We start from the raw sequence: 16091 nt of genomic DNA on the forward strand, positions 1-16091 counted from the left end.
GGGGATGGAGAGGGGGCTGGGGAAGGTTGTGCTTTGTGTGCTTTGTGTTTGCCTCAGGTTACCTGTGCAGCACATTCATCACACTGCAGGTACCTGGTGATCCAACCCAAGTTCCTATGGCATACTTAACAAATCCCATCACTGTGAGCTGACTCATCCAGAGTATATGCACTGCTCCTGCGACAACATGGCTGTGCATAGGCAGGACATATCATCTTGGGCAGGCAGCTGCGTGCTGGCCAGCATGGACCCAGCAATGCACCCAACTAATGAGCCTCCTACTCTATTGCATAGCAGAGCATGACCAGTCACACTGTTGTCTCTGATTTAATGCTGTTCTTGCCAGCACTGCTGTCTGGATATCTTTACTATGTAACCCTGCTGTATGAGTCTTCTGTAGTCCATGGCATACACTAGCTACCCTTATTACACTGTGTAATAGAAATATGAATGTGCTGATCCGTTTCTTCAGTCACCAAGGAAAAAACAGGAATTCTTCATTGTGCTGAAATATCATTCATTGGGAACTGCCATGAATTTTCTAATGCTTTTTTGTTCTTAACTTCCAGATTTTCCGGAAGAAGGCAGTAGAGCTTGGAGAGAAATTACTGCCTGCTTTCAACACTCCCACTGGGATACCTTGGGCATTGCTTAATATTAAGAGGTAAAACGTGATTTTTAGTGACAATATTTTTAGGTAAAAGTTGATGTAAGATCCTTAGTTCTATAACTTAAATAAGGAAATATAAGTAGACATACGTTGTACACACAAGAATGCAGACTGAATTGTATTTATCCACCTCAGAACTCACTGCTTACTTGTCATTTAGTATGTTGTTCATCACTTTTCCCAAAGTCCTACATTAGTTTTAGTGTTGTTATATGTACAGTAGTTGCAAAAGGACAGGTGCTACTCTGAAAAGGTAAGCTACTTGTACTCTTATTTTTTACCTGTTCTCACTTGCCATTGTTAGGGAGTCCTTCAGTGACTACTATATCAAGAAGCAAGATTAATATCTGCTACAAGTTACTTTTTGGTTCTCACTCTCTCATTGGGAGTGAATATTGTCTCAGCTTTCATAATACTGCAAATAAATCTCAGCATCACCCATTACAAGAATGAGGAATACTGCTGGTCAGGGAGAATCAAGGATAATTTCTTCTCTGTGTGTGTTGATGGCACATAGTTTTTGTATGTTTGTTTGTTTGTTTGTCTGATTCCCCTCCTTAAGCATCTTCCCCTGTTCTTTGCTTAATGTATATTCATGGTATTTTTCCCACCAGTGGGACATGGCATTGGTACTCTTGCTGGGTTGGCTGTCTGTTTCTGAGAATTCCCAGCAAGCTGCTCAGAGCCAGTCCTACAGAAATCCCTAGCATTGTAGTCTGGGCAGGCTGTCCCATCTTCCAGACAGAAAGGATGCAAGGGACCAAGAGTATGTGTGTGTTCTAGGGGCAGGAGGGAGCTTGCTCCTTGTGGACTGTTTCATCACTGAAGGAACTGATTAACTGCTCCTTGGTGATGGTCCTTGTAATTCAAGTAGTTACTTACATGCATGTTATTTATTCTCAAAAGATTGTAATGAGTTTTGCACAAGTTAATTGCACAATAGCTTGAGCTTTTTCATTTGTTTTTAAGCTGTTACAAAAGCTTCTGAGTACAAAATCCTAGCATACATTTGTAATTCCAGCACAACAGTACCTTGTACTACATAGTGTATTTAAATGTTATTAAGGTATTCAGGCTAAAAATGTCTTATATGCTGCCCTTACCTAAATCTTCTCTACTAAATATTTCTTTTTTTTTTTTTTTTTTCTTTTGGCAAATATATCAAATTCAGTGGCAGATCTCTATAATTTTGTTCCTAGCTTCTCTAGTAACAAATGCTGAGGGACACTGCAAATGTTGACCCTAAGCAATATAAGATGGTGATTAAAAAAAAAAAAAAAGAAAAAATAAAGGTTGGGGATCCATTTCACCAAAGTGGAAGAAAATCTACATCAAGATAACTTCATTTGCTATGGCAGCAAGCATTACATTCAGCGCTTTGTTCTTGGTTATTCATTCCGAATCCTTGCACATCTGTCTAGATTTGACCTTCAGAAGATGACTCTTCCATAATACCGTGCGTAAACAAATATGCTGTCATCCAGGCTTAGGAAATGCTAAGCCACTGAAGCCTGAATATATTACAGATCTAATATGCCTCATTCCTGATTAATATTTTATTTGATTTTATTTTGATTTATGCTTTAAACTGGAGAACACTAACAACAAATTGGGGATGTCTGGTTATTTTTAAAAGACAATTTTTGGATTAACAGATGAGCTGAGTAATGGCTTCACTAGGCAAATATTCTTCACAAAGTAGCTTATTTTCTCTGCTTACCCTGTAGTATCAGCAAGACTTGCTCTCTCTGTGATTGCCTGTGTGCAAACCTTCTTTTGTCTGTATGTGTCCTAGTACGCCAAGGGCATCTGCCTTGTCCTCTTTTTCTTTTCTGTTGTTTTTCTTCATTTTGTTCCTTTCTTCTTGATTCAAAGGCCATGGGACAATTGCTGTCTACTTGTGGAACCTTAGTTTTCAAGTAAAAATATTAATTGTACTTTTTCTATGGCTATAATTATAAGCCAGTTCTTCAGTATGTTTGTTTCTATATGAAATTTCACATTATCACTAAAGAGCATTTTAAATAATTAGATTGGGAGATTGTAATGGAATGTCCTTTTCTCTCTTCCTAAATATTTAAGCTGCATTTCCATGGTTTTTGATGTTTATGGTATTGCACTGTATCTTCAACTCACTTTCAGCATCTGTTTTTCACTCCTAGCTGACAAAGCTAGCTTTTAAAATTTATTTATTCCTCACATCCAAGAGAATTCTTTAGATATTTTGTCCTCGGAGCTTCTAAAACTGCAACTACTACAGCTTCTTTAAATAGTATACTAATGCTTATGATTCTTTATTTTTGCTCTCAGTGAGCCACGATAAACTGACTTATTCATACGAAACTTTTCATTTCCTTTTCTCTTAAACTTCAAGTAATAAGTGACTGAGCAACTGTATTGCTTAGATATTTCTGTAATACGTGTCTCCAATCTATAGGAATAGAAAATTCTGAATTTACGGCCCTTCCAAATAGTGAGTTAAGTAATCTTAAGAAATATCCATCCTGTGTCATGTTCATAGTGTCAAGTAAACTTTTTAATGTATCTACCCTGTAACTATTAAAAAGGAAGCTGTACGTTATTCAGACTTTTGAGATGGTGCCAAGCTGTGAAATACAGGGAGCCCAGTTTGTTGTTGGTCTATTGGACCTGTCAAGAAAATACTTCCCAGTATGGGATCCTGTACAATGTTTTTTTTCTTTTGGATGGAAAATCTCTATGTCTCTTTTTTTTTTGGAAGCAAACCAAATCCTTCCCCCCCCGTTCCTATTAGTTCCAATAACATTACATTACTGCTTTATAATTAACAACCCAGAAGCATTTTTCTATGAAAAAATCATAGTTTCCATAAAATGTTTGCTCTCCATGCGCTGACCAGTAGAAGCGCTGTTTTAAAGTTTTTATTACCCCTTGCATGCCAGTATATAGTGATACTATTAGCCACTAAACTGACTGTTACATTACATAGAATCAGTCCATCATATAACTTCTCAGTGCATCTGGAACTATGAAAAATAGTTATGCCTTACATCTGTGAAAAAGCTGGACTAAATAATTTGATTGTTTGTTTGTGTTTTAATTTCTGGAGACAACAAGCTGAGGTTGTTTGGACCTCAAGCTTGATTCCTAGTGCCGTCATTGGGAGGATAATGTGTTTTTTTCCCTGGCTCCTTGACAAGAGCGACTGATTTCAGCATTGGCAGACATGGGGACCATGAGAAGTCTTGTATAGAAGGAAAGGGCCATGATGGAGTATTACAGATCAGGAAAGCTTAATGGAAGTCAGCGGAGAGGAGATTTAAATAAATTTGATTAATGTGTGTTGAAGTCAGGAAGCGATAAGATTTACTTGACATAAACATAAAATGTGTACTGTGTCCGATGTCAGCCAAGGATTCTTTGCCTTTTACACTTTAGCACTCATTGTACAGTAACAGTGGACCTGAGCTGAATTCAGGATTACTTATTTTGCAAAGCGAGACTGCAGAAAACCTGCTAAATTGTTTGAACAAAGTTGTTACTTATTTGTAGGTAATCAAGGATAGAAGTAACCAAATCTGCAGTATTTTTGCTATTGAATCAGGCCAGAATGTCTTATATTTATAAAACCTACTGTGCTTGATTTTTTAAATATATATATGAATAACCACATTTTGTATAGAATTTTCTTGTTAGGCCACAGACCTTGCCAGGCTTCCATACCTGTAGGAACATTTTCTGAAGCTAAGTATGACCCTGGAATCTCCTGCAAATCCTGTACTGAGCTCCTGCAAATCCTGTTCCAACACTGGAATCTCCTGCTTTTGTTCTGAGCAAGATGATGCACCCACAGAGCATCTTTTTTTCCTCCCACCTTTTTTGAAAGAAAGATAATGCCTTCTTAATTTTTCACATCACTCCATGTTTCTAAAGCAGAATGTGCTGTTTCTTCTGTCTTTCCCCTTGGATGAATTTTGAATGCTTTAGGTTTACCAACACATGCTTCCTTTTCCCATGACAGCAGCATAGAGCAGAACAGCTCTCCCCCAGCAGCCCAACTTGCCTTACAAAGGGTTCCAGGTGATTTTGATGAGAGGGGTTTTGTGCTAAAATGCCACAGTGTAGCCAGGGGGACTAATGCACACCTGTTGCTGTTGTGAGACATACACTTTGGTATTACACACACTTCAAAGCGATTCCCAAATTCAAAACATGTTTATAGTTCATGTGCCTAAATCACTTCAGACACAGAAATTGGGTCTCATAATCTCTTTAGTGCTCTATAGTGCTAGGAAATCTTACTATTTTCTTAAGAAAAGATACAGTTAAATGCTTAACAGAGTGGTTTTCTTCAAATTCTGGGACTTCTAAAATGTCGTAATCTATGCCTTATGGTTATATTCCTTATGTTTCGTAAAGGGATCTTAATGAACTGAGAAAGCTTGAAAATATGAAGATAGGATCCAGGCAAATAAATTCAGTAATTTGTTTTTTGACAGCTTAATTCTCCTTCTTAATTTATCAGAAATGTCAAACTATGAATGTTGCATGATATTGCAAAATTTTCCTAAACATCATCTTGTCTGAATAATATTATATCCTTTAACAGAGATAGTGATTCATGCGTTTACTTGTCCTAGTGACTCATCAGGCTTTTCTAAAAGGGAAAAGTGAAAAGGGAGAGAGGAGGAGAGGGGAAGAGAGGAAAGAAATCTCACACATTGTCAGAAGGTTAATGTAAATTTTCTGGTTTGCATTATTAATTTTAATGTCTAAATTAAAAAAAAAAAGAAAAAAAAAAGAAAAGATTACTGAGCTAAGTAAAGGTTATTCAAATTTGACTATCATTGTTAAAAGAAATATATGGTTTAAGGGATTGTAATTAGGAAAAACTTGAAATGTCTTCACTGTTTGTCACTGTAGGGCTGTGCAGACATTGTGTTTAGGTAGAATCTTTAATTTTATCAACGCTGGGCTTAATTTCAGAGAAAGGAATTCAAAGTGTATTAGAAAATAAAGCTAAAAGTAATCTTGTAATTTGCATGTTTGACAAAAACTTGTGTGTGTGGTTTTGGCAAATGCTCCACTGGTGCTGTAAATTAAAGTGGTAACAGTAATAAAAAAGGATTTGGATATTGAGTAAAACACTGATATTTCCACTGTTAAAACACACTGATTGAAACCAGACTTTTTTCCTACAGGCATTTGGATCATAATATGGATTTGTATTAGTACTGGTTGTGGAACAATAAATCCTTGCTGAACTTCAGCTGTGTAAAAATTGTTTGTCTGGTGTTAAACACTTCTTTGGGGGATCAGATTATTTTCCTTCTTAGATGTATTGATCTCTCCCTATTGGCTAAAGAAGGCTTTAAACAAATTATTAAAAGAACTAAATTTTTGATTTAGGAAAATGAATTCCAGCCTGATTCGTAAGTAACCACTGATAAAGACTGTTTCAGTAAGGGTACATATTTTAAGCACTACCATTTTAAGTGACGCTGAATCTATTGATGCATTGCGTGGTTCATAAACAACTTTAGAGTTCTTGAGTCAGAACAATGCAATATTTACCTTAAAAATGATTCTACATATCACCACATTATACGCCATGTCTTCAGCAACTTCTCCTTTAGAATGCCTTAGAACACTATAGTAAGTCGCTTGTGTTATCTTTGCCTTATTTGGAATGAGTAGTCCATGCTGCTCTGAATGACTAGTGCCTTGTGTTCAGTAAGTATCAAATGAACCATTCTAAATTTCTAGTTATTGAAAATAGCAGAATTCCTTTTTTCCCTTAAGTTACCATAAATAGATCTTCCATGTTTACAGATGAAAATAAGTAAGTTGGTCTGAAAGTGTTACTAAAATTTGGGTTTGATGTAGCAGTGCAGTTTTGGGGACAGATGTTGTGGACCTTTGGCAGTGCCTAATTTGCCACTACACAGTGCAAGGATCCCAAACTGTAAAAATATTCATGAGATAAGGGGGAGAAAAGAAATAAAAGAATCAGGAAAAATATTTTTTTGCAAAACTCCATAAGGTTAAGCTGTATTATTCCATCAGCAGTTTCAACACAATACTGTAACCATGAATTTGTGTTAGAGGCTGCCTGCTGGTAATAGTACATCAAGAATTTGAGACCTATTGTTGCTACTGCAAAGTATCTTCCTCAGTGCAAAGTATCTTCCTCAGTTCAAGTGCTTTTTTATAACCAAGGGAGATAGGTTTTGGTCCCAAAGTCTAGGTTTGAGCAGCAACTCTTTCCCGAGGGTTTACTAGTTCACTGTAAAATAAGTGTGAATAATTAATTACAGGTTAGTAATTACCATACTGCTGGTGTTTGTAAAACCCTATGCAGGGATTAGTATTGTGATCCCTCAGCACTAACTGTAGGACTGCAAGTACTTCAGAGATCCCTGTGGTGATAATAAGAAGTGGTGCTGATTGTTATAAAACAAAATCAGGATTGTGACTGTCCTGTAGAAGCCAGATAGTATAGGAGAGCATTGGTCTTCAGTTCATGGGTTTAGTCCCACTCCACAGCAAACATTCTCATTGGGGTATTAAAACCTCCTTCAATTATTGTGAATTTTCATCTTGTATGTTCTTTAAGAACAGGAAATGACTTTTTTTTCGTTTGTTGTTTGTTAACAAGGGTAGGAAAACTTCTGAAAGTGGAAGGGACGTGAATCAGGACAAGTAAGTTGCACTGTTCTGTTTTGCCTTAGAAAAAAATCAGATGTCAGCACTTACGGTATACACAAGGGATGCCAAGGATGCCATGTACTGGCCAGATGTTTCATGTTTTCTGCCAACCCAGATGCAAATTAACCAGGCCCTAGTTGAAATACTGCCAGGATTTATGGGGAAATACATAAGGATTTGTAAAGAGCATGAGGAAATTTTATCAGATCCTTGGTTTACTTCTCAATAATTAAAACTGCTCTTCCTCCTGTAAGAAACAGGTTTGCAAGGTTTGGGAATTGCATTTACAAAAAAGATGATTTTATAAATCAATACACAAATGTTGGTGCTGCTTGTGGCTTTTCTTTTGCAGCTAACTGCTGCTATCACTTTGATACTGTCAAGATAATTGGGAGCTTCCTGCATGAAGTACTTCTGTGCTGCCCAGGAGAAACAAGGGATCCCCTGGATCTCTATGGGTACGCTGAGTTTCCAGGTGTCTTTGAGAGCTGAGCATGCTGATAGATGGGACAGAGCCTAGCTGAAGTATGTCTTACCAGCACAGCATGAGCCAGCTCTCACTGCAGTGACTAGGTGACCATTCAGCAGGAGGCAGTCCTAGGAGTGGTTGTCTCTCCCTGGGGTAAAGAGACTGTTTGGCCACCTGAGTTGCTCCTCCCTGGGAACTGACTGCTGGAAACAGGACTCCTTGGTGTAAGCACAGTCCCCTAGCAGTGGCTAGAGATCATTTCCCTTTCAATTACTTGTATCATACATAGCCATTTTAAAATTTGTGTCCACCAAAACGTAGTCCTATTACAGACAAAATGCGACTGTTGGAATAGTCTTCCTTCAGAGGAAGGAAGCCACTGCAGTTCACGTCACTTCATAGAAACACTTTAATTAAAATGCTAGAATTGTTTTACCTAAGAAGTTTCTAAGTGACCGATGGTCAAGAGGTGTGTAAAACTCATTTTGTGTATTTAATATATGTACATCTGCATGATTTTGCCTGTAAAATCCATCGAACCTTTCTCACTAAGGACATTTTTAAATGACCATGAAGAAAGAAAAGAGCATTTGAAGATTCATTTGTGATTTTAGCTGAATTACTTTTATACTTCTAGCTGGACAGATGCTCAAAACTAGGAGGTTTTTCATAAAAATAATAATTTCAGAATTGAATGAGTTTAGGCTGTTTGCTTATCTCCTACTCTTGTTAAAGCATCTGTATGATTGGTGGATAAATAAAAGTTGAGGGATTCCAAGCCTTTGGTAGTCTCACTAAATGGTTGGCAATATTGTGTATGATACCTAAGTAATACAGGAACAAGATTTTTCCCTCGTACCAAAAGAAAGGAATGTTTTATGTGCTAAAATAAGCACTAGTTTAAATAAGTGACTTATCTTTGTAGCTATTTTACGATATTCTAATTGTCCTAAAGGAGTGAGCGTGAAGAAGGATTGCTAACTATGTTTTATGGAAATCATAATTGAGAAAAGATTATTCTACCTACTTCGCAGAAGACTAGTTTCTTTTCCTCACTAAAAATACAGTAGTTGCTTCAAAATTTATCTAAGTACACTATCCTATTAAAATGTATTTAATACATATATACGCACATATACGAATATGTACCTGTGTATATATATAAACAATTGTACATACGTATTGATTTGTTTGTGGTTTTATGGTTTCTTATTGCTGCTGATGGAATAGAATCTCTTCTTAATCTCCTCTGAATGATAATCATCCAGCTGAATGACTGAAATTCTACCTGTAACTGATGCAGTCATGATGCTTCATATATCTCCCAGTTAACTATTTCACTTATCTCAAAATTGAAGCTTCTCTCTATGGCACTTTGTAATTCTAATAGTACTCTGAAACTTTAATCTTGTGTTTTTAGTTTTATTTTAATCAATGCTGACAAGTGTTTTGCATAACATAACTATAGCTGCCTATGATATCTATTGTTCTGAATGGTTTCATTCAGAAAAAAACTTTTCATGAATAAATCACATATACTTTCAGCTCAGTTTTCCATTTAATACTCTGATGGGACCTTAAAATATAAAATAGGCGTATGGTAGGATATATTTTTCTCCAGAAATCAGTTTCATCGGAGAAATGAGAACATTCATGCAGACTGCTTTTAGAATTTTTAGAGCTTTTGAAACATTATTTATTTGATCATAAACTAAAATTTATTATTTCTTAATTGTACAGTTGTGTTTAGCATCTGGGGACATTAGGACAGCTTGCTTTACTTTCAGGAATCTTAAAGTGATTGAAGTATTATTGGCTTCCTGGTTTCCAGCTCCAGCTATTTACACTGTGGAGTCTTTTAGTAGTATTTCTTCAGGTTTATGACCAACTGAGAACAGAACATGTCCTTGCTTTTAAATAATGATCTCAGCATTGAATCTCAACATTTATTTGTATTTTTTCAGTAAATCAATAAATAATTCCATCCATCATTAGCTCTGTTCTAATCTAATAATGTATTTTATAACCCTACCATTCCTCTTCCATGCCTCCTTCCCAGTTCTAATGTAAATCCTCTTTATTTTGGAGAAGCACACCAGTGGTCATTTTCTGTTCTGTTTCTTCTACTGAACTGTGATTCTGCACTTGCTCCAATGTATTTAATAAGAGAATCCTAAAATCAGATGTAACATAGATATATATTTAATAAATAGATGTATAAATATTGATATATTTGTATATAAGTACTTCGCACTACAAGGCAAGTTTGGATGGTTTAGACAAATCTGGGAGAAAGAATAAATTGTAAAAAAAAAACAATTGTTCCTTACTGCTGAAGGCTATCCAGGCTTAATAATGTTTTATCTCCCATTTCTCTCGAATACAGAATTAAGTGTTTTTTACTTCTCCCCAGAGCACTTAAGAAAGTAATATATATATTTATATTTTCAGCCTTCATTAGCTATTGAATATTCAGCCTTCCTTTTCTAGCACCTAAGCTGATTACATGAGTTTTGCTATATCAGACTAACACAGATTGCTGCTCTTGGGCAACCATGATGTTGTATTTCCAGTAGTGCTACATCTGTGCTTGTCTCTTAGAAGTCTTGAGGGGAAAGGGAGTGAAAAGAATTAATTTCTAAGCAGCAACAAGGCTGGAGAAATAGAACATCTCTCAGGCATAAGAGGAAAATAAAGTTACGTTTGTTTTACTTGATTCTCTCTGCCTTGCAAAAGAACAATTGAATCATCTTTCTGTTTTATTAAAGCGACTTTTGATACCAGTATGGATACTGAAACAAGAAAATGTATGCTGTTTGAACTCTGCATTAATTAGATTAGAATTCTTTATCACTCTCACACTCTTTATCAAAAATTTGGTGCGCTGTGATCCTTAGAGTTGTTTTCCCTTAATAGTTCTTATTGCAGCTTGTGCTCTATGAAGGCCAGACAGGTGTGGAGCACTTCTAACAGTTTCTAATGAGAATATCAGCCAATTAAAAAATGCAACACTACTACAACTGTATTTTAATCATTAAAAAGTCTCAGCAGTGAAATCTTTCAATGAAACTAGAAATAAAACATATTTTTATGGTTGAAGATATGTTGAAATTCAATACATTTTGAAATACAAAAGTCTCTGACTTTTGTCATTAGAAAATTCATTAACAGAATTGTTAAGACTGTAGTTTTTCTACTACCCATATTTAGTCAAATCATAATTTATAATTTATTTGCCTTATTACAACTCTTCATTTAAATATCAGAAGGTGCAGCTTCTAACTGGGATATTTCACCAAGAACTGTGCACACTGAGCTTTTCACATATGGAAATAACTACAGCATTTTTGTTCTGCAGCATGAATTAACAAAGATTGATTGCAATCTGCTTTTATTAACTCAAGGAAGAAAAGCAGCATAGCGATATTAAGAAAATTAATTATAACTTTCTAATCTAGTAATTAACGTGCAACTGGGCATGATTGCTGTTAGTGGAATTTAGTGATTTTGCAGTCCTGACAATTTATCATCTCTTTTAAGGTGGACGACTCTTTTTTAATCTTTGCTCTTTTTTTTCTTTTCTTTTTTTTTTTTTTTTAATTTTTAAATGTTTTTCACAATTTAGATGTTAGATTTGCCCTTTCACTATAATGATGTAAACTGAAGTACAGAGGTATTCTTTACAACCCCCTTTTATTCTTTTCCACTGTTATACTGAAGTTTCTCATGAAGCAGTTGTACGAAACAGTGATTACTGGTAATTGACCTGCATATGTTGAATATTCTTAAAATGCTACTGAGAATTTAATGTACCTTGTAAATTGAGAAGCTTCCAATTAAATAGAGTTCTTAGGATAATCGCTTTCAAAACTAATCAAATAATATAACGATGTTAATGAAACTCTTATTGACTTAATTGTGACAAATTAATAAACCTAACCAATGCAATTACTTTAATGGTTATAGTAGTTTGCATTTTTTATAACCTATCTAGAAATGTTTTTCAGAAACACAAAAGGAAAATAGAAATTCTGTAGCTGTACTAAATTAGAATGACAAGGTGACTTGCGTGGGGGAGTGCTTGTGCCCTTCTTGTTATCTTTGTGAGGTGTGAAGGTCATCCTGAATCACCCTGTGCTCTTGTCTATTAAGAAACCAAATGTTACTGAACAAAAATTAGAAACAAGATCTGAACAGTGGTATTGATAAGAGAAAATATTCTTAATCAGTGTGGTTGCAGAACAAAATAATGTAGTATTGTCAATAGCATTTATCTTTAGTTCTGAAGTTCAGAAGGTCTTCCAGGAGTAAATCCAGTACTATAAAGCCTCGTGGCTTTTTGTAATGATAAGTGTTTTTTCCTCATGATGTAGGTATGCAGTGTTAACCCTAATGCTTCAGTCTTTTCATTCTGTTTGATAGATTGGCCTTTATAGTCTTTTTCCTCCTTTGTCTTTTTTACAAAAGCAAACTATTATTTTCCTTTTCTCCTGATTGCTGATCAGTTGTGTTTGCAGATAACTGAAAGGTCCTTGGCAGTGTTAAAGAAGCATCTGGATGAGGAGCCACGAGATTATTAGCTTGTGGAAATGGGAGGATGGTTGTACTAGATGATCTTACAGGTCCTTTCCAACTTGTGATTCCATGATTCTATGATTCTCTTCGATGTTCAGTTTCTGCCATGATGGCCAGTATTTTATTCATATTGAGAATGAAACTGTCTGTAAAAGAAGATACTCAATTCTTCTGTCAGGAGAAATAAGGAATATTAAACAATCTGTATCTGATGAATTCCTTCTGGATTTTCTCCATTCTATTTTGCATTGAGTTGTTGCTAGAAATCCTGTGCACATTCATGCCAGTGGTTTGCCATTATCATATCAGTGTTGCAAGGAAGTGAGGAAGACTCAGCTGAGCATTCTTCTTGCTGCAATGAGCCTGCCTGTGTTAGAATGATTATCAAGTTCTGCAAAGACTAAACCTGAACTATTTATTTTTCCAATGATGCCATATAACTTGGAATGACTGTAGTAGGAAGCTAATATTTGGCAAGTCAATGTTAAGAATGAGTGTTCTGATGAGGAAGTATTCCATTAGCATGTTCTGTACAGACATGTAACTCATCATGGGCTGACTTGTGTAAGGACAGAAGTCACTCATAAATATTTCTTGTTGAAGAAAGCAAGCAGTCTGACTTTTTACACCTTAGTCTAGAGGACTGATGAGGAGTATCATCTATATGTTTGCATTAGGTGTATGCATCTAGCTGACATCTAAAATATGCTGTATCTCCCGTGTTCTTGCTGAAATCTCACATTAAAAATAGAGCAATTTTGTGTTTACTGCTTTTTGATGAGCAGACCTTGCTCACGTTTTTGTAGATCGTGACCTGAATCAACCTGACTTAGAGGATGTGGTATAACTGAATGTGATTTTTAAAGATGTACCAGAATAGTTGGTTTGCTCTATTTTAAACAATCCACTGCCCACCAACAAACTGTAATAAAATCCTAGCAGTAAATGTGAAAGACACATGAATGCCACTATAACCACAGGGCAAAGAAAAAATAAGGCTTGTTATTAATAAGGAAATGAAGAGAGGCCAGTGAGCCAGCTAAGCATTTTGTTCCAGAAATTTGCCTTCATTGGTTTAAATTTCATGTTAAAATTACATTTTTATTGTTACACCTCTGACACATTTTTATGAGGAAGTTAACAGGAGAGAGCAATCTTCCTGCAAATTAAATGAAAGGCTACTGTTTCTAGCTGACATCTGTGAAACTGCTGCTTCATTCCTTGTAGTAGTTCTGAAAGAAGTAAATGAGCAAGTATTCATTATAATTGAGCTTTAATGGTAGCCATATGCTATGTATCTCGTAATGGTGCTCTTGTTGTGTGGTTTCTATGTAGTATAAAATATACATATATAGTATGACTGTTAAAGGCCCATTAATGTAACTGTGTTGATTCAGTACTTAGCCTTGCTGGAGCTTGTGTGTTTTAAATATCTCCCAGTAAGCCACAGTCAGTACAGCAAATCTGACAGTCTTTCTGGTTGACCTTTCACGTTGTCCATTTCATGTCATATTGCATTCTCTATAGATAATGAAATCTGTTGGAGCAAAGAAGATTTAAGTGTTTCACTTGGATCTTAATTATTTTTAAATTAATATTTTCTAACAGATAGTAGAATGCTCACTCTTTCAGCAGTGCTGTTTCACATCACTTCATAATTTTCTACTGAGGTCATAAATAAATGATTTTCTCTATTATCCACCTGGAATCAGTTTTGTAAATTAATTGAATTTTGCATAACTTTTTTATTATTCATAGTTTTCCTAAAAGCTTTTAGACCTGGCTTTGAAGGCTTAAATGTTTAGTAGCATCCAAGGTTTTAATGAGTGGAACAAATTCACAAACTTGGTTTTGGGTGAACTAAACTTCAGATAGTGCTTCAAACTTGCTTCTTATTTTTTCTACACTTAGTGAAGTACTAAACAGTCAGGTTTGTGAATGGCAGATTGGTTTGTCTGAATGATGTACCATGTAATTTGATGAGGCTCACCTTAAAAATAAAAAAAAATTAAAAACAAACAAACAAACAAAAAACACTCTATGGTCACTTGTTTCCTTTCTCTTCCTAAAATGCACAGTGTTGGGATGGATGTATTTTACTACTATTTTACTACAATTTTAAAACAAGCTTAATTCATCAAGACTATGTAGTTTAGCCCTCTATTGCCTTATTTCATGATTTTTGAGGGATTTCAGGAATTAAATAATCACAGGAAGTAAGGCAGAATTCACGTTATTACTTTGTATATTCTAATGTTGAACAGTCAAGCTACACCTAAGTTTTTCCAGATGAATGTTTGGCTAGCCTTTTCTTCAAGAACTCCAACATGGAGTTCCCATGCTTTTTCATGGAAGCTTCTATCTGTGCTTCGGTCTTCACTATTAGGAGTTTTGGAGGTTTTGTTTTGTCCTGATGTCTGTTCTAGAATTTCAGTACTCAATATTTCAGTGGAAGATTTCTTCCCTTTTACATGTTGGAAGAGAGCTCTTGTAATGTAGAATCTATTGCCTGTTAACAAGAACAGCCCTAATGTATTGCTTTTTATGTCCATAATCATTCTTGTTACTCTTCTCTAAACTTTCTAAGATTTGTCCCTGCTTTTCTTGAAATGTTGTTGGTGTTCGATACTGAACATATTTTTAAAAAAGACATTTCCATCTGTAAATAAAACAAGCCCTTTACAACTTTCATCTCTGAGATCATATTTAAGCTACATCATCTGCCCCATGGCATGGCTTGTTTGCATTTCCACTTAACATCCTGCTCACTTCCTAAAGCCTTCTTCTCCATTTCTGCTTCTCCAGATTTTTGGGAATGCAGCAAATTGCTCAGTAGTTTTGTGAATTTTCCAGGTGAATTTCTGATTGTTTTTTGATTTTGTGAATTTTCATAAACATTTTTTGAGTAAAAAAAAATACTTGTTTTCTCAGAGCCTGATTCAGCCTGCTGGTACAGGCTAGATTTGTTTCCCCTACTCAAGAACAACAGAAAGAGAAAACAAATGTTAGACAAAACCCTGATATTGACATCAATTGATATGAATTTTCTGTTATACTGAACCACATCAGTATCTGATCCTTTTTGTTTCTTTCTCTATTGAGCCTCTTGAAGTAAGCAACCACTTCATTTTCTCTTCTTCTTCTGTAGCTCTTTTGTATGAGCCTGATTGGTTTGTCATTCATCAGTCATGTATTGACTAAACATGCCTTCAGTACTTTCAGAGTATTAGAAAAGAGCTGCAGAAAGAGCAGCTGTAGCGTATGTCATAATTTGTACCTGCCTATCCCAGGGTGGAGGAGAGGTTGGCCTTTTTTATTCCATTGCCTGATTCATCCATACATCAAAGACAATTCAGGCTCCGGTTTCTAGCCCTTTGGAAATATGCCTAATGGAAAGAGACAAAAGTGAGAAAAGGGAGCCAGCTCCACTTTCGTATTTACTCTGATCATTTGGGCAAGGTGTTGCCCTCGTAATCCCCAAACTGTAATATGATAAGAGTTAAGTAATAAATCATTTTGATAGATGAGACAGAATTTATTTTAAGTCATTCTTAATAGATGTAAAATAGTTGCTTTTGATGGTTTATGAGTTCAGTGATACCCTGTTACTCAAAAGCTTTATATTGCACAAGAAATAATTTCGCACTTTTCCAAAATAGTTATTTAATCTGACGTTATCTTTCAAAATTG

General features: G+C 35.5%; 1 protein-coding gene across 1 annotated transcript in view; it reads left to right on the plus strand.

The window, feature by feature from the left end:
* Positions 1–16091, plus strand: part of MAN1A1 (mannosidase alpha class 1A member 1) — a 129776-nt gene that overhangs the window by 69655 nt on the left and 44030 nt on the right. Inside the window, exon 5 of the mRNA XM_015858710.2 lies at positions 570–664. Within this exon, the coding sequence (XP_015714196.1) occupies positions 570–664 (95 nt within the window). The remainder of the gene's footprint in view (positions 1–569; positions 665–16091) is intronic.

The sequence above is a fragment of the Coturnix japonica genome, chromosome 3, assembly GCF_001577835.2.
Source record: "Coturnix japonica isolate 7356 chromosome 3, Coturnix japonica 2.1, whole genome shotgun sequence".
In the NCBI taxonomy this organism is placed as follows: domain Eukaryota; kingdom Metazoa; phylum Chordata; class Aves; order Galliformes; family Phasianidae; genus Coturnix; species Coturnix japonica.